Raw genomic sequence first — 23,345 nt, 5'->3', positions numbered from 1 at the left:
AAATGGCATATATTATTATATTATTCTTACAAAGTTCAACTTCTCTCTTTTTTACAGTATCGTATTTAAATAGTTACAACTGCAATGCAATATTTTCTGTATTACATAGTTAACTTTCAAGGGGGAAATTATCTTATTTCTGAACCTGCTGTATGTGAAATTAAAATAATGTTTTAAAAAAATGTATTAGTATATATAATTTTATACTAGAATGAAAACTTTGAATTGGGATTATCTCACTGTATTTAATATATTTTTAGACAAGATACTATAACACTGCAGCCATATTGAAATGGCAGCTTGTTCATACAAATACTATCTTGGAGTACACATTTATGAATTTCATGATCAAGCCAAATATAAGTTCCACAGAATGGAAAGAGACACGTGCTCACTCCCCCTGTCGGAGAAACTAGAGGAACATCAGGTTATTCAATTAAAGTTTTCAGCAAAATTATAAAACTATAGAATATTCAGACACTCCAATTGACAGACCACGTGTTCAGAAAGTGTTGCAAATAAAAGATGGCTAGCATGATACAGATACAATGTTGCAATGTCAGTTTCCCTGTACCCCCAGTAGGCTAGTAGTTACAATGTTGCACTGCCGAATGTAACAACTATCACGTGTTTGACTTTGCTCTTCAAAATTTCCCACACTATACGGTGAATTTATCATGTACAATACGAGCCAAGATTACTTCAAATTATCACCAATTATTTGTCTCCACGCATGCTCCGTGGTTATAGCCTACCAATGTATCAGCTCAACAATTTTGATATTACAATGTTACTAAACTTAATTGATGCAATACCATCGTGAAAAATAAAAGAAGGACATTTTTTAACTCGAACAACAATGATTTCAGGATGATAAAAATGTCCTTACATGAAAAATATCCACTTTCATTTGAACAATATGTTATAGCCTACTCTCGCAAACAGCTTTGGCCACACCTAGATCCTGTCCTATTTTCACAAAAAAAGAGAAACCTTTTCTTCTTGAGCATTTGTTTGTGTGCCGGTGAGTTCCCGGCTGTGTAACTTGATAGGGGGCTCTGAGAGGGAATAAGGGAATGTGTTACTGCAATGGAGCAGAATGCAATACAGGTAAAGCCGACACTCACTTTATATTATTTTGAAATAAATCGTGATTTTCCTATGCGCACGCATGCCACTTTTACCTGTTGATATCGAAAATAAACCGACTGTGTGTCGGTCTCATTTTGATATCAGTTTGCCCGTTTTCAAATCTGTAATTTTGTTTAGAATGTCGAATTGATTGTTATCCTATCAAGCTAAAAAAGACTTTCGCAATTACAACTTTGCTGGATGAGTCACAACTTTCCAAGGGAGAAAATAGCTCGCTATGATATTTTGAAAGCCCCAAATTCCGCTGACATGATTATAGGATTTTATTGGTCAGGGTTTGCAATTTAATTCAACTTCAATATGTCTATATTTTCTTCTTGTTAATGATTGATTTCTTTGTGTGTCGTGTCGACTACTTACGTTCTCCCTCTCTACCCCCACCCCCACATTTCCACATTAAAGACAATTTTATCTGACGATTCCGCAATATTAAGAAACTTTTATGCTTGTTTTTCAACCAAATCGATGGTATTGTAACTTAAAATCAAGTTTGGAGTAAGTCGAAAATTAATATTTTACATTTGCAGTGACGTGATATTAAAGATTAAAATATAATCTAAGGAACAAGGTGGAGCAATTTATTTAGCGAACAAATGGGCAACATATGGGTATAAAAAAATCCCTGACATTATGTATCGTGTTTATTTGGTATAGCTCAAAATGGAATGTTAATATTGTGAGGAAATCGCTGTACTTTGTACTTGAAATTGCGAGGATTATCTTGATTGTATAATACTAGGCCCACCAAAAACTTTTGTCGAATTGTAAGACTTCAGTAACAGTAGGCCTATATTGGTTTAATATTTAATATCAGGAATGTTGAACATATATAGGCTATACTGCATTCATAGTGATATTTAAGTTGTAGCGTATACAGTAATCATAGGTTTCTCAAAGTTATGGTGGATATGATATGTTCCTCCTGTTCCAATTGTCTAATGATATAGGCCTACTTTTCCACTTCGTATAATGTTGTAATATTGTGTAGACAATGTTTTGTATAATAGGATATCCAAGGTCACATTGTTATTTTGCAGAAAGAATACATTTTCTATTCGTTTCTTTATTTCTGGAACAGCAGTGCAGGCTATATCAAATGCCATCATGAGCATTAACGTATCCTTTCAGTAGGTTCGTTGTTTTCCCCTTCAAAATCCTTCTCAAAATTGAAAATCCAGTTTTATGTGGTTTAAGGATTTACTGTAAAATCAGCCTTGCTTCGTTTTCACCACTAGTTGGCCAAGTGATCAACGTGTGCACGCACAGCTCTGCTACATTGGAAGGGGGGTAGGGGACGGGGTTGCCGACAATGGGCGGGTACGAGGGGTGCGAATTTTTGAATATTCTGCATTTAGGCAGCTAGGATATACCCTATAATAGAACTACAGGGGTGTTAATTGATTTATTATATATTTTTAGATTAGGCCATCAGAGTTTAAGGTCTATATGAATTAAAATAGCCTGTTACAACACATTTCTTCATAGTTTTGATTCATCACAAAACAAGTGTTTTATGTTGGATATCCATTGTATCCTTTTATTTTTAAAACCCTTTCACGGCCTAGAAAATATGCATACAGTCACATCATACTATCTGTGAATAAGGATTGCCTACTAAATATATTAATATTTTGGAATGTGTACTGGTGCATGGTGGTGCTAGAGTGGAAAGCAGAGCTGGCTCTGTATTTGGCCTAATTCAGATGATTGAAAGTCATTGTAATTTAGTGAAAATGGCTGTCCTTTGTGGACACTAGCAGCGAGGTTACTCTCATATAGAGAGCCATAGATTGAGCAGAACAACATATGTATGAACTAATGTTGATAAATGGGGAGGAATGCAGGCCTTTGCCAGGAACATTTGGTGGAATCTGAAAGTTTATGCTCATGGCCCAAATGGATAATTGGTATCATGTGAATGAGTGTTTCTGTATGCGAGTTGTTTGACATTCAAATTGTACACATGGAAGGGATGACATCTGTATTTGTTTGAGTTTTGCAATTTAAATTAAACTTCCCGTGTCTAGATTACGGACATTTGTGATGGGCTCAAAAGTTAGTTGTACTATTAGCTTTTTAAAATTATTATTTTTAAAATGTATTTAACTTGGCAAGTCAGTTAAGAACAACTTCTTATTTACAATGATGGCCTAGTTGTACTGGGTGATAACTCAGGAAACTATAACAAAAGAAGACCATGATTTCTGGGATTTTTCACGAAATGTAATCCATATAGGGGTCCTTTGGATGAAAGATTATTGACATATATTTTACATTTGTATCTTCAAGCATAATTGAAAAATTATTAATTGAAGTTGGAATATTTATGACATTTTGGCCTTACCAAGGCCTCTAAGAGTGTATTAAACATAATACACACGACGGGCATTTCAAAGTTCCAGAGTGGGATTTCAGATACTTTTAGAGTTAGGATCCAATTTGTAAGCATTACCAAACAGAGTGAATGTGAAACTATATTCAAAATGGTCGCCCTCTGCTGGTGATTTGCAGGATGCACAATGATACAAGTATGATGGCTGTGATTGGTTACATTGCCTGTTCGACAATATAATTAAAAAAATGGCCAAATCATACTTTTTATTGTTTCAGTATTGATGTTTATATTCCTGAATTAATGTAAGAAAATAGTTTTTTTTTAAATCAAAATACTACTCGTATTACTGAGCAAGCGGTAAAGCTAGAGGAAACATTAGAGGCTTAAAGACAAAATGTCCCAAATGTTTAAACTTCAATTAATTATTCCTCAATTATGCTTTAAAATTCAAATGTCAACAATCCTTCTTCCAAATGACCCTTCTATTGATTACATTTTGTGAACATACTAAAAATCATGGTCTTGTTTTGTGAGGAATCACCTTATTATTCAAATGGTATATTATTTTCTGTTTAAAGGAAGTTGATTTATATAGCAGTTGTCAGGAGCTTAGTACTTAAAATATTCTTAACAATTTGAATAAGATATGTGGAGCTTTTCAAGTCCTTGTCACATGATTATTGTTCCCAGTATAATTGCGGAATAAATTACGTGTACACATGGTTTTGTTGTTTGTTAAACGAATCTTTAACAGAGTTGTATTCATACCATATTACAATTTAGCTTAAATGGACTTCATGAAAATCAAATGGGGAACAAGACTACATTTACATTATGGATCGAGGTTGATTCAGATCACATGCCCTGTCATTGAACAGATGGGAATGGTTGAAATACTCTGGCCTCTCTCTCTCTCTCGCTCACACAGTGGTTAGGTGCTCCCTCCTGCCTGCGTGGCTCATTTGCCTTCTATAAGTCAGTGAGCTGTGGGGCCGGGTCCGCTGCTCAGGTCTGGAAACTGGGGGAGTTCTACTATGTCCGCTGTGGCCCTGAGGAACCTGTGGGCATTGCTGAGGTATGAATTCTAATAGCCCTGTTAGTTTGCACATGATACTTGCCATACCAGGGGTGTATTCAGGGTGGTGACTGTGTAGAACGTTGCATATGGATACTCAATATCTGTTCTTCTCTAAGGATTTCTACCTGATTTTGAACGTTCTGTAACATTGCACTCTCATGAACAGGCCCCAGAGTTTTGGGATTAATTCCTTCTTGTGCCACTGTACTGATTACGTATTTATTGTAAGTTGCTCTGGATAAAAGCATCTTCTATGTATTTCTTATTTCAGGTGATGTTACTGTGGGAGGACCAGGCCCAGTGCCATCTGCTGGCCAGCTCCAGACTCTACTTCCTCCCTGAGGATACTCCCAAAGGCAGAACCAGAGAGCATGGAGAGGTGGGTGGGGGGCAGGGTACCACCGAGCTTGATCGTTTTTCATAATGTAGAAGTGTTCAAAACTGAACTATAAAAATGTTAAAACTATGTACATTTTAAAGTCTACATTACTGTAAACACTGAGTGTGGTTGTCATACTCACTGTTTCACCAAGAATCACACAAAATTACTGGCCATATGTCATTGCTAGACTAGCATGTCATATACAGCATAACTCATGAAAGGATATACTGTACTGTGCATTTCTTCCATAGTCAAATTTTGGCTTGGGTTGATGCAATAATGAATTGTGTGTGCCTGGCTTTTAGCCTACTTGTTTAACCACAAGTGTTTCACAATCTCAATTTACAAATGGTTGCCGCATAACTAACTATTAACAAGAATCATTAGATTGATGTGTCACTTTTCCCCTTATTTGTGAAATGTTTTTAATTAACTTGCACAATTCATGTATAATTAAATGCATTCTTACTAAAGTATGTTCTTCATACCTAAAGTTTTAAAAGTGCGTAAGTATGGCAAAGAGTAGTTCTATGAGATGTTATACTTGTATTTTTTTATTTATTCCATTCCAAATTTGTTTTGTTGCTGGGATCATGAATCCCAGGTTTTCCAAAGTCTCTTATTTCACTATAGTCATATGTTAATCATAGTGAAAAATAACATCTTTAGAGGGGAGTCATGGTAAAAAATACCTGTTCCAGTTTGTTGTTCATGTAGTCACCTACAGTTGGAGGTGGAATGTGAAAAATGTGTGAGATAGGCCAGCTTGCTTCTATCAGTGGTATAGTTGTGTAGGGTTGTCAGTGCCTGAAGCAGAAGTGCCGTGGATCATTGTCACTGGTGTCAAACGGGTCTGGGAGGCGTAGGAGAGCTCTGATGGCTCCTCATGTGCCACAGGCCATTGGTACTCTGACTGGGGGAACTTAATCTGGTCCTATGTGGTGAAAAACTGTAAACCAACCACATTCTCTGTGTCCCCTAAAGAAATGGGTTAGGGTTAGTAGGGTTAGTAATTTAGTAAAGTCTAAGGGAATTTCTTCACAGCAATGTGTTTTTGCATGGGATGTATTTCCTTGATTCTTAAAAAAAAAGATCTTGGTGGCCCTTTCTTTGAGGAGGGTATGCACAAATAAAGTAGTATGGCTTTAATAGGGATCTAAGGGTGTGTGTGTGTCCCTCAGGATGAGGTGTTGGCTGTCTCTAAGAAGATAGTGGTGCGGGTGGAGGATCTGGTGAGGTGGACCTGTCCGGAACCTCAAGGTTGGAAAGGAGGCAGCCAGAAGTCCAGCAGGACCAACGGTCATCACAAACCCACCCCTATCATTACCAACGGAGCCCCAACACCACTCAAAGAGAAGGCTGAGAGTGAGCGTCTAGGGGTCAAGGTGCTCAGCTACCCCCAGTACTGCCGCTTCCGTGCCCTGCAGAGGCGCATCCAGGACGAGGTAGGGTTGGGGCTCCAGAACCCCCATCTGCTGGCCCTGGGAGGGATCAGGGTGGCCCAACACAACACACAAGTCCTCTATTGCCGGGATACCTTCAACCACCCCACCCTGGACAGCAACACCAGTGTCTGGACCCAGCTGGGTGAGCAGCAGGCTGGGGGAACTTGATCTCTCTATTAATGTAAATGTGGCCATTGGCTGAAGTGATTATATTTTTTAACCCTAATTAGGCAATGGAATCTAAAATGTGTGGACAATACATTGAAATGAATTAATGCAACCTTAAACTATTATATTAACTCATTTACTGTATGTTGTGGTCATCTTGTAGGGAACACAGAATGTGCTGCAATTATGGGATCCTAAAACAATGTTATTTTGTACTTAGTTCAATGTTTTTTGAAAGGCAAATTATTATCTTGTTATTTTGAATTAGGATTAAATGTATATCTCTCATTCCAAGGATGCGCCTCTCTTAGCTTGAAGGGGCGACCCCGCAAGAGGGGCAGGCCAGAAGGCCAGAAAGCTGTGGAGCCACCAGCCCTCAACCAATCAGAGTCCTGGATAGAGAGAATGAAGGTACACTTTGTTTTGTTCTAATAACTGTTGATATGGCTACATAACTTCATACATAACTTACTTTCAGATGTCTTATTATTCACCTCATATTCACTTAGAAATGACTTAGTAATTACCTTTTAGGTTTCTTTGTCATGAAATGCATCACAACACACTATTTATGCCAAGTAGTTACTATTCTTAGATGTAAAAATTCCACATTTCCTATTAGACACCAACTGGAATGGGGCTGTACAGCATTACTAGATCTAGTATTGTTATAACATTATGTATCCTGTAGGAGAATGTGATGGGCAGTGTGGAGATGCACTGTGAGGAGGGTTGTCTCCCCCACTCTGATGAGCAGCTGTTCCTGGATCAACTCTACTGCTACATGGAGCGCTGCGGCTCACCCATCAGCAAGGTGCCCAACCTCGGCTTCAAGAAGAGTGAGTCGCTCACTGATGACTTCATCAACCACCATTAATACTCTTACCAAAGGTTTTGAATACAAAGGGTCCTTCACTGTACTTTTTGATTTGATCTGTTTGATTTGATGAGTTTTCCCTACGGAACTAAATAAAATGTTCCCACCATGCTGTTCTGTCTTTGAACAAGCTGTTTATCTGTCAGCGTTGTAAACCAGACCGTCAAGGCCACAGCTCCTAGGACCTATGATATGCTTTAACACTCTTGTCTGTCTCCGTGTCTACAGTTGACCTGTTTGTCATGTACTCTGTAGTCAAACGGCTGGGCGGCCATGAGAGGGTGAGTAGTGAAGGCCATCGTTCTGTATCATCCACATATCTTGTACAATAGTGGTACGATTGCAAAATCTAAGCAAATTAGTTTGAAATGTTTATGGAAATAATTAACGGTCTAAAAACTACTTTTAAACCATTTACAATCTCTCTCCTGTAGGTGACGTCCCAGCGTCTGTGGAAGAAAGTGTATAATGAACTAGGAGGATGCCCGGGCAGCACCAGCGCAGCCACCTGCACCCGGAGGCACTATGAGAGGTGAGGCAGGAACACTGCTTGTGCCCAGACCAGTTTACATTGTGCCCCACCTAAAGCATGCCTCCTCTCTCTTTTGACAAAAGGAAACCATGTTTATAACCACAGTGCACAATATAACCCAGGCTTCAGCTGTGAGAAACGCTGATTCAGGGGTCTGATACGATTTAATAAACAAATTCAATATATACTATTTCTCTAGAATGATAGGCTAATGCAGGGGTCTCCAACTTTTTCTAGCATGAGAGCTACTTTCAAAAAATTAAACGTCGCAAGCTATTCTTTTTTTTTCTAGCTTTCAAATGGGCACATTCTTCTATTCTCCCCTGCAACTCTTCCCCGGGTCCTTAGTGTACAAGAGGAAGTAGTGCACTGTTTCCTGTCAATATACCTGGTAAAATAATGGTTAATAAACAACTCTATAAAATCTGTAATTTCTTTCCCAAGTTCTGTTTTATGTTTTCCCAAATCACGTTTTCTCAGTTGTATTTTTCCTGGTTTAGATTTGTCAAAATTACAATTGTTCATAGAGAAACAACAAAATTGGATGCCAATGCTTAAATCACAGAGACATTTTTTTTTTTTTTTTTTAGGTATGGAAGAAAACAAACACATTGAGTTTTGAGTGTAATTTCTGATCTGGCCCTTTAATTGCACATCTAGTGAATGAAGAATGTGGCGTCTAATCTGCCTGTTCTGTACTGCTGCTGCTGATTTCATGCCAAAGTTTGCAAATAAGATACAAATGATACACTTACTCATAATATACAGTGCATTTGGATATTAATTAGACCCTTTGACTTTTTCCACATTTTGTTGTGTTACAGCCTTATTCTAAAATGCATAATTAAAAAAAAATCTAATTTGATAAAATATCACATTTATGTAACTATTCAGACCCTTTACTCAGTACTTTGTTGAAACACTTTTGGCAGCAATTACAGCCTCAACTTCTTGGGTATGACGCTACAAGCTTGGCACACCTGTATTTGGGGAGTTTCTCCCGTTCTTCTCTGCAGATCCTCTCAAGTTCAGTCAGGTTGGATGGGGAGTGTCGCTGCACAGCTATTTTCAGGTCTCTTCAGAGATGTTCGATCGGGTTCAAGTCCGGGCTCTGGCTGGGCCAGTCAAGGACATTCAGAGACTTGTCAAGGACATTCAGAGACTTGTCAAGGACATTCAGAGACTTGTCAAGGACATTCAGAGACTTGTCCCGGAGCCAATCCTGCATTGTCTTGGCTGTGTGCTTAGGGTCGTTGTCCTGTTGGGAGGTGAACCTTCGCCCCAGTCTGAGGTCCTGAGCGCTCTGGAGCAGGTTTTCATCAAGGATCTCTCTGTACTTTGCTCCGTTCATCTTTCCCTCTGCCCTGCCTAGTCACCCAGTCACTGCCGCTGAAAAACACCCCACAGCTTGATGCTGCCACCACCATGCTTCACCGTAGGGATGGTGCCAGGTTTCCTAAAAGATGTGACGCTTGGCATTCAGGCCAAGAGTTCAATCTTGGTTTCATCAGACCAGAGAATCTTGTTTCTCATGGTCTGAGTCCTTGAGGTGCCTTTTGGCAAACTCCAAGCGGGCTGTCATGTGCCTTTTACTGAGGAGTGGCTTCCGTCTGGCCACTCTACCATAAAGGCCTGATTGGTGGAGTGTTGCAGAGATGTTTGTCCTTCTGGGGAGATGGGAGAACCTTCCAGAGGAACTCTGGAGCTCTGTCAGCGTGACTGTCGGGTCCTTGGTCACCTCCCTGACCAAGGCGCTTATCCCCCGATTGCTCAGTTTGTCCGGGCGGCCAGCTCTAGGAAGTCTTGGTGGTTCCAAACTTCTTCCATTTAAGAATGATGGTGGCCACTGTGTTCTTGGACATTCAATGCTGCAGAAATATTTTGGTACCCTTCACCAGATCTGTGCCTCGACACAATCCTGTCTCGGAGCTCTACGGACAATTGCTTTGACCTCATGACCTCATTGGTTTTTGCTCTGACATGCACTGTCAACTGGGGGACCTTATATAGACAGGTGTGTGGCTATGATTTGGAAAGGCAATCAATGTAATCATCTCAATGATGATCGATGGCAACAGGATGCACCTGAGTTCAATTTCGAGTCTCATAGCGAAGGGTGTGAATACTTATGTAAATTAGGTATTTAAGTTTGATTTATTTTTTTTACATTTTTTACATTTGTTAAAATTTCTACAAACCTGTTTTTGCTTTGTCATTATGGGGTATTGTGTGTAGATTGAGGGGAAAAAATGTATTCATTCAATTTTTAGAATAAGGCTGTAACGTAACAAAATGTGGAAAAAGTCAAGGGGTCTGAATACTTTCCGAAGGCACTGTACGTCTGCCAGGTAAGCCTACTTTGCAGTTAACATTTAATTGAAGGTTTTAGGGAAAATATTTCCGTCAACCCACAAGATGGTTATCACATCAACTGGCTACACACGGAGTGATAGACAAACGCGCTCACCACATAGACGGGGGCAATATTGTTGGAAATTAATTAGCAGATATTGTGTTTAGGTTTGGCTGTTTTAAGCCAATAGTGGCTAACCAGGGGTGGGATAATGTAAGTGTTGCGTTGATAGCAGCTGGGAGCTTGCAGGGGGGTGTCACCAGTCCCATACTTGTGAGATTTGTTTATGATTGTTTGCTGTGGAACACGTGAAAATTGCTTTTACTTTCAGAATTGTTTGGCTAGTTACTCATTGGTGGGCTGACCTATTAGAGACCCCTAGGCTAATGGGATGTACAGTACCTGGTTGAAATCCACGGCATTTTAGGCTTTTCGGCATTCGTGTTTCCTTACAAAATGTGTTTTTCATTTTGGAACTTTTGGTTTTGTGTGTGTGTGTGTCCCTCAGGCTGATGCTTCCCTATGAGGAGCACATAAATGGAAGAGGAGCAGAACTCAAACTCCCAGCATCCACTGGGCCTATCCGGGGCAGGGGGAGGAGACCGCTGGTGAAGAAGACTGCAACCCCCACCCCTCCTCCAGTAAGTGTCTGCTCATCTCTCACTCCACATACAGTTCATTGTTGACTTGCTCAGTTCATGTCAGTCGTTTGATATTTAATATGCTGTCATCGCTAGTTGTCTTGGCTTGACCTGAATCTGATGTAAATTAATGTATTCTGTTACATTATAGAGACTAACATGAGAATCATTCAGAACGTGTAACTGAATCCATCCTCATGGCATCTCTCTCTCTCACTAGACTATTTATCCAGACGATGTGGTGGTAGTGAAGAGGGGCAGGGGCAGACCTCCAGGCAAAAAGAACCAGGCCAAACTTCTAGCCTCCAAGGCCAGTCCAGTGGTCCTGTCTCCCCCAGCCAAACCCATCCTGGACCTGGGGTCCAACCCCCTGCAGGACCCCTCTCTCCAGTCCCTGTCTGTGTTCCAGGGGCTAAACCTGGCCAACATGCCACTAACCCCAGAACTGTCCCCCATGTCTGCCCCCTTCCTCCCCTTCCTGCCCAAAATGGAGAGGGAGGTAAAGGTGGCGAACGGGGATACTCTAGCACCATCACCCACTCTGTCTCCTTCAAATCTCCTGTCTGATCTCCCCAGGCTCCATACAGGGGGCTCCCTAGGAGGGTTCAGGGCCTCTAAAGGCCTCTGTCCCCTGGATCTCTTTAGGAGCCGACTGGGCCTCAATAGCTTGGACAGCCCTGGTCTAAACACCCAGGACCCTGCCTCCCACCAGCCCTCCAGCTTCCACCTCCACGCCAAGGCAGGGAGCTCAGACACCCCCCTTCCCAATGGGGACCAGCCCCATCTGCAGTCTCACCACCAGTCCCACCACCAGTGTTTGGGGTGTGGGCTTGATGAGGCAGCCCAGGGGGGGGGCAGCAGCAGTACCAGCACCAGGGAGGGCCGTAGCAGCAGGCCTCCCCTGCCCCCTCTCCGGGTCCTACCCCTGGATCTGGACTGCAGCCTGCAGGTGCGCCAGCTGATGCATACACGGCTGGGCTTAGCCCAGCTTCACTCCTTCACCAAGCGGCTGTCGGAGGTCTTAGCCCAGGACCTGAGTGGCAAGCCCTGTCTACCCATCACCCCTCCCCCAGAGCAGGCCCTACCGCTCAACCTCAGCAAGCGCTCCACCACCAGAAGATCTGATACTGGCTCCAGGATGGCTGCAGGGGATCAGGAAAATGGTGACACCACACTCCCCTTAGCTAAAAGGCATAGAATGGAGTCGTGCGAGGAGGCTGAGGACCTGAGTTCACCCAGCAGGGCCAGGGCTTTCCTCCTGGAGCTGCCTTGTCACACCACCAGCCCAGACACCAATTCTCCACTTCCCCAGCTCTGCCTCACCGAGTCTGGGGAGGGTTTTGGAGACACCCCTCTGGAGAACCAGGGCAGGACGTCTGACTCTGAGCCAGTAATCCAGGTGAAGGTGGAAGAGGACTGGAGGGAGAGCAGCTTTGTGGAGGTGGAGCCTGTGAAAGACTGCTCTGTAAGAACAGCACAGGAGAGGGTGGAGAAAGAGGGAGAAAATATAAAGATGTGGGAGAATGGGAAAGAAGAGAAGATGGAGGTAGAAACTGTTAAAATGGAGGATGGTATACAACAGCAATCGGAGGAGGGAGAAAAGGCAGTAGTGGAGGGGAGTAAACTGGAGAGGGTAGAAGAGGGTAAAACCATAAATATGGAGGATGCTATATCAGAGAGGGGACTGAGGACTCCTTAGCCCACTCTACAAGTGGCTCTGGGGGCCAACAGGAGGATGAGATGTAATGTTGAGGCTTCTGTCAAAGGGCTGCCCAGTTCTGTCCTGCCTCCAACCCAGGCCCAGCCAAGGTGCCTGAACAACTGCACACAACCCCAACAGCCTCATGATTTAACACCGACAATCACTCCTCCACTCTACCTTAAGGGAGGTAACTCTCAAACATACAATCAAAGACTAAAATCCTGTGAACTCAGTTACGACACACACACCTTTGAAAACACTGCCATTTGCCTTGACACTATTCAATTATCTAATTCTGTACATTGTATGAAACTATGCATAATACAACTTTCCGGCTTCATCTGACTTGAATTATGTAGCTATAAAGCTTAACTTGTATTCTACGTTCGTAGAAAATACTATAGATTTTTATTTTCTTCTTACTGTTAAATTAAGTATATTACAAAACAATCAGTAGGTCAGAGGTTTTTATAACAATCCACTCCCTTCCTGGGCCAAGTTTTCCAAAAGCATCTTAAGGATAAGTTCATCATTAGAACCATAGGATCAAGGATTCAAAAATATGTGCCTTAAATCTCTTGTGCTCTGATTTGTAGTCATTCACAGAGTCACACAAATAGCAACATCCAGGAAAACATCTGTTTTCCAGTAGTGCCCTTCAGTCTTGCATTTTCTTCCTGTTTGTTTCCAACGACGGCAGGATTTGCACTCCTACTGTACTGGTTTCCTTCCTTTTATGCGGAAGTCACTTAAAATATTTATTAATATTTTCCTCTCTGATGCCAGTTTTAATGTATTTTAATGTCTGTCTAGTTTAAAAAAAAAAATATTCTGACACCACTGGCCTGGTTAACGTTAGATTTAGTCGTTGTTGCCTTATTCCGAGTCAATTGACACCAGTAATTCTGTCAAACAGATATCTGAAATGCCATATTTTGTTTACGGTAAACTGGGGTGTGCCCAGACCAGATGTACAGTAGCAGGGGGATTTTATTGACTATCAGCACCATAGGTGTTACTGTATGATTACTATAAAGAGAGTAAAGGTTCTCGGCTGTAGAATTTTACAAAAAATATAACTTTTCTAAAACCTACAAAAAAGTTTTCCTGTTGATATCCTTATTAAATCTTTGGTTAAACGATTACAGCTGGTTGTGGCTCAACCTGTTTTATATTGAGCGTTTATCCTCATTGCAGCCTGGTCTATTTCTTTGTGTTTAAAAATGTCAGCATATCATTGAGGTGAACGGTCCACATGCCGGCCATTGGGTGAGATGGCAAAATGTAGTAGTTGAGCTACACATCATTTTGGTGTGACAAGTTCCTCCTGGAGTTGAATAGGTATTTAATGCTTTTACTTAAATAGTTTGTGTAGCTTTTTGATATTATTTTAATTATATAGAGTTTAAGATCAAATGTTTACATTCAATTATGCATGTAGAACAAAATCGACTTAATATAATTTTTTTGCATCTTAAGTACTTTGAATACTGTCTGACTGGTACGTTATTAGTTGGTTCACAGTATACCAACTTCTGGAATGGTTAAAATGGGACTTTAAATTCAACTTTAAAATATGGATGGTCACAATTCATAGAAAAGAAAATTGCAGCATATGGAATTGATTTGCAGTTGACTCCGATCGACTGGCTTTTCTTTACCCCCTTTGTTTTATTTCTTGAACACCTGCTACAGAGTTAATGTCATGTAGTTGTCTTTATTTAAATCTGTGTATCAGTTGAGCTCATCTTGTTCATGGAAGAAATCTGTCTCAAGTGTTCATTTCTGTGTATTAGAGTACGGCCAGTGCCGTGCCACATCTTGACTCCTGTACTCGATGACAATTTGATTTATATGGTTGTTTCAACCATTTGTTTTAACACTGTCTAATTATTATATATTTTTTTTACCTCCCTTTCTCCCCAATTTTTGTGGTATCCAATTATTAGTAATTACTATCTTGTCTCATCACTACAACTCTCGTATGGGCACGGGAGAGACGAAGGTCGAGAGCCATGCGTCCTCCGAAACACAACCCAACCAAGCCGCACTGCTTAACACAGCGCACATCCAAACCGGAAGCCAGCCGCACCAATGTGTCGGAGGAAATGCCGTACACCTAGCGACCTGGTCAGCGTGCACTGCGCCCGGCCCGCCACAGGAGTTGCTAGTGTGCGATGAGACAAGGATATCCCTACCGGCCAAACCCTCCCTAACCCGGACGACGCAAGGCCAATTGTGCGTCGCCCCATGGACCTCCCGGTCGAGGCCGGCTGCGACAGAGCCTGGGCTCGATCCCACCCGGGAGCCCTTAACACTGTATGTTATTAAAGATGTTTTTCAGATTTTTGCATGAGTTTAAAGACTGAGTATACAAAATATTAAGAACACCTCTTTCCATGACATACTGACTAGGTGAATCCAGGTGACAGTTATGATCCGTTATTGTTAAATGCACTTCAATCAGTGTAGATGAAGGGGAGGAGACAGGTTAAAGAATGAATTATTCTTTTTTAACCCTTGAGACATGGATTGTGTATATGTGGTGACTGGGAAAGACAAAAGATTTAAGTGCCTTTGAACGGGGTATGGTAGTAGGTGCCAGGCACACCGGTTTGTGTCGAACTGCAACGCTGCTGGGTTTTTCACACCCAACAGTTCCCCGTGTGTATCAAGAATGGTCCACCACTCAAAGGACGTCTAGCCAACTGGATATGGGAAGCATTGGCGTCAACATGGGCCAGCATCCCTGTGGAACGCTTTCGACACCTTGTAGAGTCCATGCCCCGATGAATTGAGGCTGTTTGGAGCGCAAAAGGCCAACTCAATATTAGGGAAGGTGTTCCTAATGTTTGGTATACTCAGTGTAAATATTCAAGGAGGTGTTTTGCCAGACACAGTGACTAATCCTGGACTATAAAAGCTATTTCAATGGAGATTCTCCATTGAGCTTGCTTTTTAGTCATGGAAATTGCCCCTTTATTGTAGGAAAAGGTCTCTTCCTGCGTCTCTTTCTGTAATGCAAGAAGTATAGAGACCGACAGTTTCCTAAATTGACCACTAGATGGAGACCACAGGCCAGCACTGTCCTATGCGAGGCCTGACTGCGTTCTACAGTCCTGGAGGGGAGGAAGGATATTCTCCACTACAGAAGTAACTGTTGAGTTTGCTACAATGCAAAAAATATCAGTGCAGATATATTAAATAATTGAACAGCCCAGAGATCTGGATTCACAAAGAATAGATAGGTGTTTCAGTAGGCCTTGCCCTTGGGTATGTGTCAAAATTGCTATAATTTGAGAGTGTTTTGGTAACCTCAAGGCATAGTGGGGGGGCGAGCAATTATTTAAAAAAAATATCAAATTTACTTTCAGTAGCCCTAGTATTGCTTTAGTGCAGGGGTGGGCAACTCCAGTCCTCAAGGGCCTGATTGGTGTCACACTTATTCTCCATCCCTAGCAAACACAGCTGATTTAATCAAATTGCATTCTAAACTGAAGCTCATGATTAGGTGACTATTGGAGTCAGGTGTGTTACCTCGGGCTGGGGCAAAACTGTTACACCAATCAGGGCCTCGAGGACTAGAATTGCCTACCCCTGCTTTAGTGTATTCTTTATTCTTCACGCCTTATGAATTAATGAATGTCCCACAAGCACACAAATACTTGCATACTTTTCCATATCAGATACACCCTGCATTCCTGTTGATGGAAGCGGCTCCTGTATTCAATGCCACAGCCAAGCTGGACACTTTGTGTAAACAGTCACAGCAAAAAGGAAATGAACACATTCCAGAAGCCACCAGATCATTGCTTTGTTGTACTTGGCACCACACAGTAGAGAGTTAACTGCGGTTCAGGTATGGGCAGAGATGTGTTATTGTCCGTTTAGCCATGTCATGGACAAGGGACACTTTTTGTATTGCTTTCTATAACGGGGATTGCTGGCCTGCATTTTTGGAGCTGTTTTAGTCGAATACTGAAATTCCTGTCATTCAGCTACTATCTGTGGTCCGATTTTGTTTTCTAACTTAGAACGCTCTCTATGAGTCCAGGCTTCACTGGTCTGGTATGTGGATTGTATTTTTCCTGCACAGCAAGAAGTTAACCTTTTGAGAGTTATATATGTTAGTTCTGTAACGCTGGCCTCCTTGTCTCAGACAGACTCTGACGGCACGTATTTTCTCCACACTTGACTAAGGATGTGTTGACTAAAGTAACACTAAACGCTTCTTTAAGTGTACAAAGCCGTAGTGTGAGATTTATGTGTTAACTCTTACACCTTGAACAAGATTACGATCCTTCCCTCTAAAAATAGTAATTCAAATAAACTTACAACTGAACTTATATTTTTCCATATCTTGGGCCACTACTTTGATGTTAGTTTTTGTTCGTTATAGGAAAGGATGTCCACAAGGGAAAATTGTCTTAGACACACATTATGTGGAAAATAAAGCACAGAAGAAGGGATGTCTGACCAAATGAAGTGTCTTGTTTTTTCTCCTGGTGGTTATTTAGTGTGTTTTTTCAGCACATCAACCATCTGTCTGTTCTCCATGGCGGCAGAGTGAGGGAGAGCGTTCAGGGGGGCCTGTGTCTGAGCAAGACTTATAAGGACACCCCGCGATTGTTTTCCTCTTGGACGTGAGGGTGAGTCAGGGATAGAAAATTGTTGTTTGTGCGTGCCTGCCTACAGTATGTGTCAGTTGTGGCAGACTGTTCCAAGGATATGGTCCTCATCCCTTATAGTCGGAGGACTTGGCTAAAGCACAAAGTTCTGGGACCAGGGTAATCAGAGTGTGTGTAGAGTGGAGATGTGAGTTGAAACTTTAGCCTTTTGTCTTTGTCCACCTGCCGTCTCTCCCCTTCACCCTCCAGACTTCCTCAAATAGAACCAGATCAATAAATCAATACCACTCTGTTATAAAGTCAGAACAAGCAGCTTATTGTCCTCAATCTAACTATGTTTCTCCAGCCCAGTTTGAAAGTACTCTGAATGAATGTGAAATCATGTTACTTTGATCAAATACGAGAAAGGAATTCTAATGCTGTGGTATTTATTTCGGACAGATTAAATGAACTAGTTTGTGATGTGTAATCCAGTTTGAGCTTGATGCAAAAGCTGCTGTTTTCTCCTCCCTTCAGCCCTGACAGAGTAATTTGGCCATTCAAAGACTCCATTAGAAATGAGAGCTTGGTGTCAGAGCCCTGTATGGAGCTGCTGGCTCAATCCCCTGCTGCTCCATTTAAGACAGGGTGTGAGCTTTGGGCACTGAGGCCAACGCACACACACCACGATCCCACCCAAACACACACCCCATGTATGCATATTGCTGCTGGAGAATCCTGAACGTTGGATCCCAGCCCAGTCTCTGCCGGACAGATGTCTTCCCTGAGGACAATAACCAGTGAAAATAATTGGTACCTTAGTCGTCTGCAGGAGACACTGAGGACCGAATGGATGAGAATTAATTAATGTTAACCCACTTAACAGGCAGGGGAGGGTGGCCGCTCGGGGCCAAACACAGATCCTCATATGATGAGACGGCAAGGAAAGAGGGGTGTGAGCATGTGTCGTATGAGGGTCATTGATGTGGAGATGGGGCTATCGTTGGATAAAGAGGATAAGAGAACATAAACTCAGCAAAAAAAGAAAATGTCCTCTCACTGTCAACTGCGTTTATTTTCAGCAAACTTAACGTGTAAATATTTGTATCAACATAAGATTCAACAACTGAGACATAACCTGAACAAGTTCCACAGACATGTGACTAACAGAAATGGAAAAATGTGTCCCTGAATAAAGGGGGGGTCAAAATCCAAAGTAACAGTCAGTATCTGTTGTGGCCACCAGCTGCATTAAGTACTGCAGTGCATCTCCTCATGGACATGCGTCAGATTTGCCAGTTCTTGCTGTGAGATGTTACCCCACTCTTCCACCAAGGCACCTGCAAGTTCCCGGACATTTCTGGTGGGAATGGCCCTAGCCCTCACCCTCCGATCCAACAGGTCCCAGACGTGCTCAATGGGATTGAGATCCAGGCTCTTCGCTGGCTATGGCAGAACACTGACATTCCTGTCTTGTAGTAAATCACGCACAGAACGAGCAGTATGACTGATGGCATTGTCATGATGGAGGGGGGTGTTACGCATAGCGGAACAGGTGAACCCAAGAGCAGACTCAGACGAGGAGACTGGGATGAGGTAACCAAGGTATTTATTGAAACACAGGGGGAAGATGGAGTGCAGGCCAGGGGAAGCTCGGGTGGATTGCAGGAAGCCAGGTGCAGAGGCTGAGGCTGGAGCGAGAGGTGTTGGGACAGGGTAAACAGGTCCGGCGGGGAATCCAAGGGAGCAGTAGAGTTGGGGATCCAGGACAGAGTAACAGGACTGAAAAGACGTGGGACTGGAGACAGGGATCAGAGTCAGAACGGGCAGAACTGTAGCGGAGAGGAAAACAGTGTCAGGCAAGGAAAAACAGGATCTAAACAGGAACAAACGGCTAGAAACGTAGACTGACTGAGCAGAGATTACGATCTGGCAGCATGGAAGTGGCAGGGCTGAGTATTGTAGAGGTCTTGATTATGGAACAGGTTGCAGCTGGTGGGGATCCGCCCACACAATCACACACAGAGAGAGAGAGGTGGCGGCAGGTCAAGGAGACACAGGATGAGCAATATAGGGCGTGGCAGGTGCAGATGTAACAGGGCGGTGGGGGGGTAAATGATTGACAGTCATCATCTCTATTTCTGAGTGGCATGCTGTGATCTGTGTCAGGCTGATGAAGGATTATTGCTCTTCCCCCGCTCCTGAAAATAATATGAAACCTTGAACGTATGTATACAAGAGACATACTATTACCATATTATTAACAGTTTATTCCATACTGTGATGTAAAGTGCTACCGCTATGTCCATTGACAATACCTGTTCGTTCCTCTCATGGATGCTAGACACGTCCTGTCCTGTGTTGTGTTCTGAGTGACAGTTCCCTGGCCCTTTGGTGGTAGGGCTGGCAGAAGTATGTGGACATTGAGCCAATGAGGCCTGGGAGCCAGAGTCATTTCTAGCTTTTTGGGGGCCCTAAGCCCTCCTATGGCAAAACATTGTTGTAGCCTCCCTCTTAGCAGCGGAGAGAAAAATGTGCTGCAATTCTACATATTTTGCCATAGGGCGTAGAGAAAATGTTGCAGATTAAAAGCAAATTTTTTGCCATTCTACTAATTTTTCCAATTGACAGAGAGAACAATTTGCTGTTTTAAAACAAATTTAATGCGATTCTACTCATTTTGCCATGGGGCGGAGAGAAAATGTTGCAGTTTTAAGGCTAATTTCCTACAATTCAACAAAATATATGGGCCCAGCTAGCACATTTGGTTCCTCGGAAGTTGTGGGAACGTATGTTTTTGGTTTCACATAGTTGTAGGAATAAAGTATCTGAATGTTTTTTAAATGTTCTCAACACAGAAATGACACATGGAAATTAATTTCCTCAGGTAGTAATTATGCAAACACATGTTTTTTTATTGTGACACAGCATCAGTGAGATGGAAACCTACAATCTTCTGTTCTCTATCCATAGAATTAGACCTCTGCACCACCAGGATGGAGCTAGCATGCCATGTTTTTTATGCATACACAGCTGTTCATTTTAGTCTATCCAAACAGACCCCACTTCAAATTAAAACCCCTACAGGATCGGTGGGTCTCCCGCGGGACAGTTGAGTTAAAGTAGGCTAATGCGATTAGCATGAGGTTGTAAGTAACAAGAACATTTCCCAGGACATAGACATATCTGATATTGTCAGAAAGATTAAATTCTGCACTGTCCAATTTACAGTAGCTATTACAGTGAAAGAATGCCATGCTATTGTTTGAGGAGAGTGCACAGTTATGAACTTAAATATATTAATAAACAAATTAGGCACAGAAATGCAATGGTTCATTGGATCAGTCTAAAACTTTGCACAAACACTGCTGCCATCTAGTGGCCAAAGTCTATATTATGGCTGGGCTGGAATAGTACATTATGGCCTTTCTCTTGCATTTCAAAGATGATGGTACAAAAAATTACAAAAAAACACAAGGTTTTTTCTTTGTATTATCTTTTACCAGATCTAATGTGTTATATTCTCCTACTTTCATTTCACATTTCCACAAACTTCAAAGTGTTTCCTTTTAAATGGTATCAAGAATATGCATATCCTTTCTTCAGGTCCTGAGCTACAGGCAGTTAGATTTGGGTGTGTCATTTTAGGCTAAAATTGAACAAAGGGGCTAATCCTTACAAGCACTCATTAAGATCAGGTGTAGTCAATTGGCGTGCGCGGCCAACACACCTGAACACACTTAACAAGATAGATAATTTTGAATTAAAGTTTTGTTAATGCTGAGTGATTCGTCCTTTCTGAGGTCGGTTCGGTTTTGGTTCGATTAAAAAAAAACAAATCACGGTTTTCGGGTTTGTATTATTTTTTTAAACATGAAATGGATTCGGAAATAATTACATTCAATTGATTTTAGAGCTTTTTTAATGGAAATTCCAAAGCCAAAAATAGTGAACATTGAATTGCCAAAACATTGAAAATATTCCCTTGTCTCTGTCAGTTCCACATTGGGTAGACATCAATAGAAAAATACTTACTTTTTATTTGAGGACTTTATCATTTTTCATTCCTTAAAGTCATCATCTCTTCTCTGCTCAGGCAGTAGCAGTCAGCCAGCCAGACCATCTAACATGATCTATATCTGCTCCCCATACTGTACAGTCTTTAGTCTTCCTATTTAGCTAGCCTGCCTAAGTATGCTGCAGAGCTGTCTGACTCAATCATTTTACTAGTTCTTCAAAGTAGATAAGGTATACTTTCATGAACTAGCTCTATCCCCCTGCTCTCCTCCTTGTGTTTTGATGTTCCTCTCTCATGCAGTCTCTGTGTATCTAACCTAAAATAGCAGGCGTAAATGGCAGTCGGCTGCAATGTCGAACTAGCCCATGGACACAATTTGGCTGCGTTTACTCAGGCAGCCCAATTTTGATATTTTTTTTAATTAATTGGTCTTTTGACCAATCAGATCACAGCTCTGAAAAATATCTGATGTGAAAAGATCTGATTTGATTGGTCAAAAGACCAATTAGTGGAGAGCAGCCAAAGTGTGTCCATGGGTTTGTTCGACAGTGCAGGCGACTGCCAACTGACTGATCTACAAATCACCTTCCATCATAAATAACTGCTCATTATTATTTGTAGATCAGTCAGTCAGTAACAATTTACCCATGATATACAGTATTACGGTTTTGATCCTCTTGAACACGGCCCATCTCTGTCTGAGCCGGAAAGAACAGGTGCAATGGATTATGGTCATTGTAGTTAATTACCCATTTTTCTGCTCTGAACTAGGATGAATATTTGCTTAATGAAAACTACAACTCCCTTCATCCCAGTGTCCACATAGTTCTTGACTTGATTTCTCTCATTAATTATTTGATTTCTCTCTAGAGAAACTGCCGTTGGGCTCACACAAAAAAAACGAACTGAATGGAATTCAAGTAATTGAATCTGTACCGGTACCCCCTCTATATAGCCTTGTTATTGTTATATACATGTCTTGTGTTACTTTTTGATTTATGAGATTTTTTTTTTAAACTTCAGTTTATTTAGTAAACATTTTATCAACTCTATTTCTTGAACTGCATTGTTGGTTAAGGGCTTGTAAGTAAGACTTTCACAGTAAGGTCTACACTTGTTGTATTCGGCGCATGTGACAAATACATTTTGATTTGATTTGATTTGAACCAACATTGGTCAATTAGTTGTTCAATAACCAGAAAAACTACATTACGGGAAATCGCTCAGTACTACTTAATGATCTTGGAACAATTTGAGAATGTGTTTGGACCCCAGGAAGAGTAGCTGCTGCCCCCCACGCCAGATAGCATATAAACAAATCACAAGCCATGGCAAACAAAAACTGAATTACCAGATATTATAGCTGTAAAACTGCAACATTTCCCCTCAGCCTCATGGCAAAATGTGTAGGAAATTAGCTTTCAAAATTCAAAATTCTTTCAGCTTTATTGCAAAATCTGTAGAATAGCATGAGATTAGCTATAAAACTGCTGGAAGCAAAGCACTGAGACTGCCCCTTAGGGTCCGTCCAACACTGACTGGGTAGGAGTTGCTCGTAGGCACAGATCTAGGATCAGCTTACTCTCCCCAAACTGTAACCTTAACCATTAGGAGCAAAAACACAAAAGATCAGTGTCTAAGGGTAACACCATCCTACTCAATCTGACACACTGGCCTGCTTTGGACTGCACTCAATAATAGACTGTAGATCAAGACTGTGCTCTAGGGTCTATATCCCAATTACCAGTAGACAAAACTGTTCTCTCTCTGCCAAATCTGCATACAGTACAGTATAGACTCTCCTAGTCCTCAGGGTTTGGGTTGCTCACTCAGAGAACTCCAGGGGCACGATGACGCAATAACACACTGACACATTTCTCATCCCAGACACACACTCCAGACTGGGTCGGATGTGGTACTATCAGAGCATGATTGCGCCGGTTATTTGCAAGTAAAACGTTCCCACTCAGAGGAAAGTTTCAGCTAGCTACAGCCTGGAGGCTTGGGGGGCTTTGGGGTGAGTCTCTTTTCCACAGTTCAGCCCAGACAGCAAAC

The 23,345-nt window shown here is 41.8% G+C and overlaps 1 protein-coding gene across 2 annotated transcripts; it reads left to right on the top strand.

Annotated features, from left to right (window-relative positions):
- Positions 1-1,009: 1,009 nt before the first annotated feature.
- LOC120030547 lies at positions 1,010-14,579 on the top strand. 2 transcript variants are annotated; one of them, XM_038975963.1, is made up of 10 exons: positions 1,010-1,110; positions 4,416-4,562; positions 4,837-4,944; positions 6,129-6,534; positions 6,856-6,971; positions 7,252-7,399; positions 7,666-7,718; positions 7,872-7,969; positions 10,831-10,963; positions 11,184-14,579. In XM_038975963.1, exons 1-10 carry the CDS (start codon positions 1,090-1,092, stop codon positions 12,660-12,662), a joined length of 2,709 nt encoding a protein of 902 aa, XP_038831891.1. In that variant the 5' UTR covers positions 1,010-1,089; the 3' UTR covers positions 12,663-14,579. The 2 variants fall into 2 exon arrangements, with proteins under 2 accessions (XP_038831891.1, XP_038831899.1); XM_038975971.1 differs by lacking the exon at positions 1,010-1,110 and adding an exon at positions 1,545-1,647.
- The last annotated feature ends 8,766 nt before the right edge of the window (positions 14,580-23,345 follow it).

The sequence above is a fragment of the Salvelinus namaycush genome, chromosome 3, assembly GCF_016432855.1.
Source record: "Salvelinus namaycush isolate Seneca chromosome 3, SaNama_1.0, whole genome shotgun sequence".
Classification (NCBI taxonomy): Eukaryota; Metazoa; Chordata; class Actinopteri; order Salmoniformes; family Salmonidae; genus Salvelinus; species Salvelinus namaycush.
This window is presented reverse-complemented; position numbering and strand designations above follow the sequence as displayed.

Bases quoted from the DNA above. Each gene is read 5' to 3' on its own strand.
- LOC120030547 (XM_038975963.1), top strand. From the start codon at position 1,090: ATGGAGCAGAATGCAATACAG. The intron at 4,563-4,836 runs GTATGAATTCTA...TTCTTATTTCAG, and splicing joins AACCTGTGGGCATTGCTGAG to GTGATGTTACTGTGGGAGGA. The intron at 10,964-11,183 runs GTAAGTGTCTGC...CTCTCTCACTAG, and splicing joins CAACCCCCACCCCTCCTCCA to ACTATTTATCCAGACGATGT.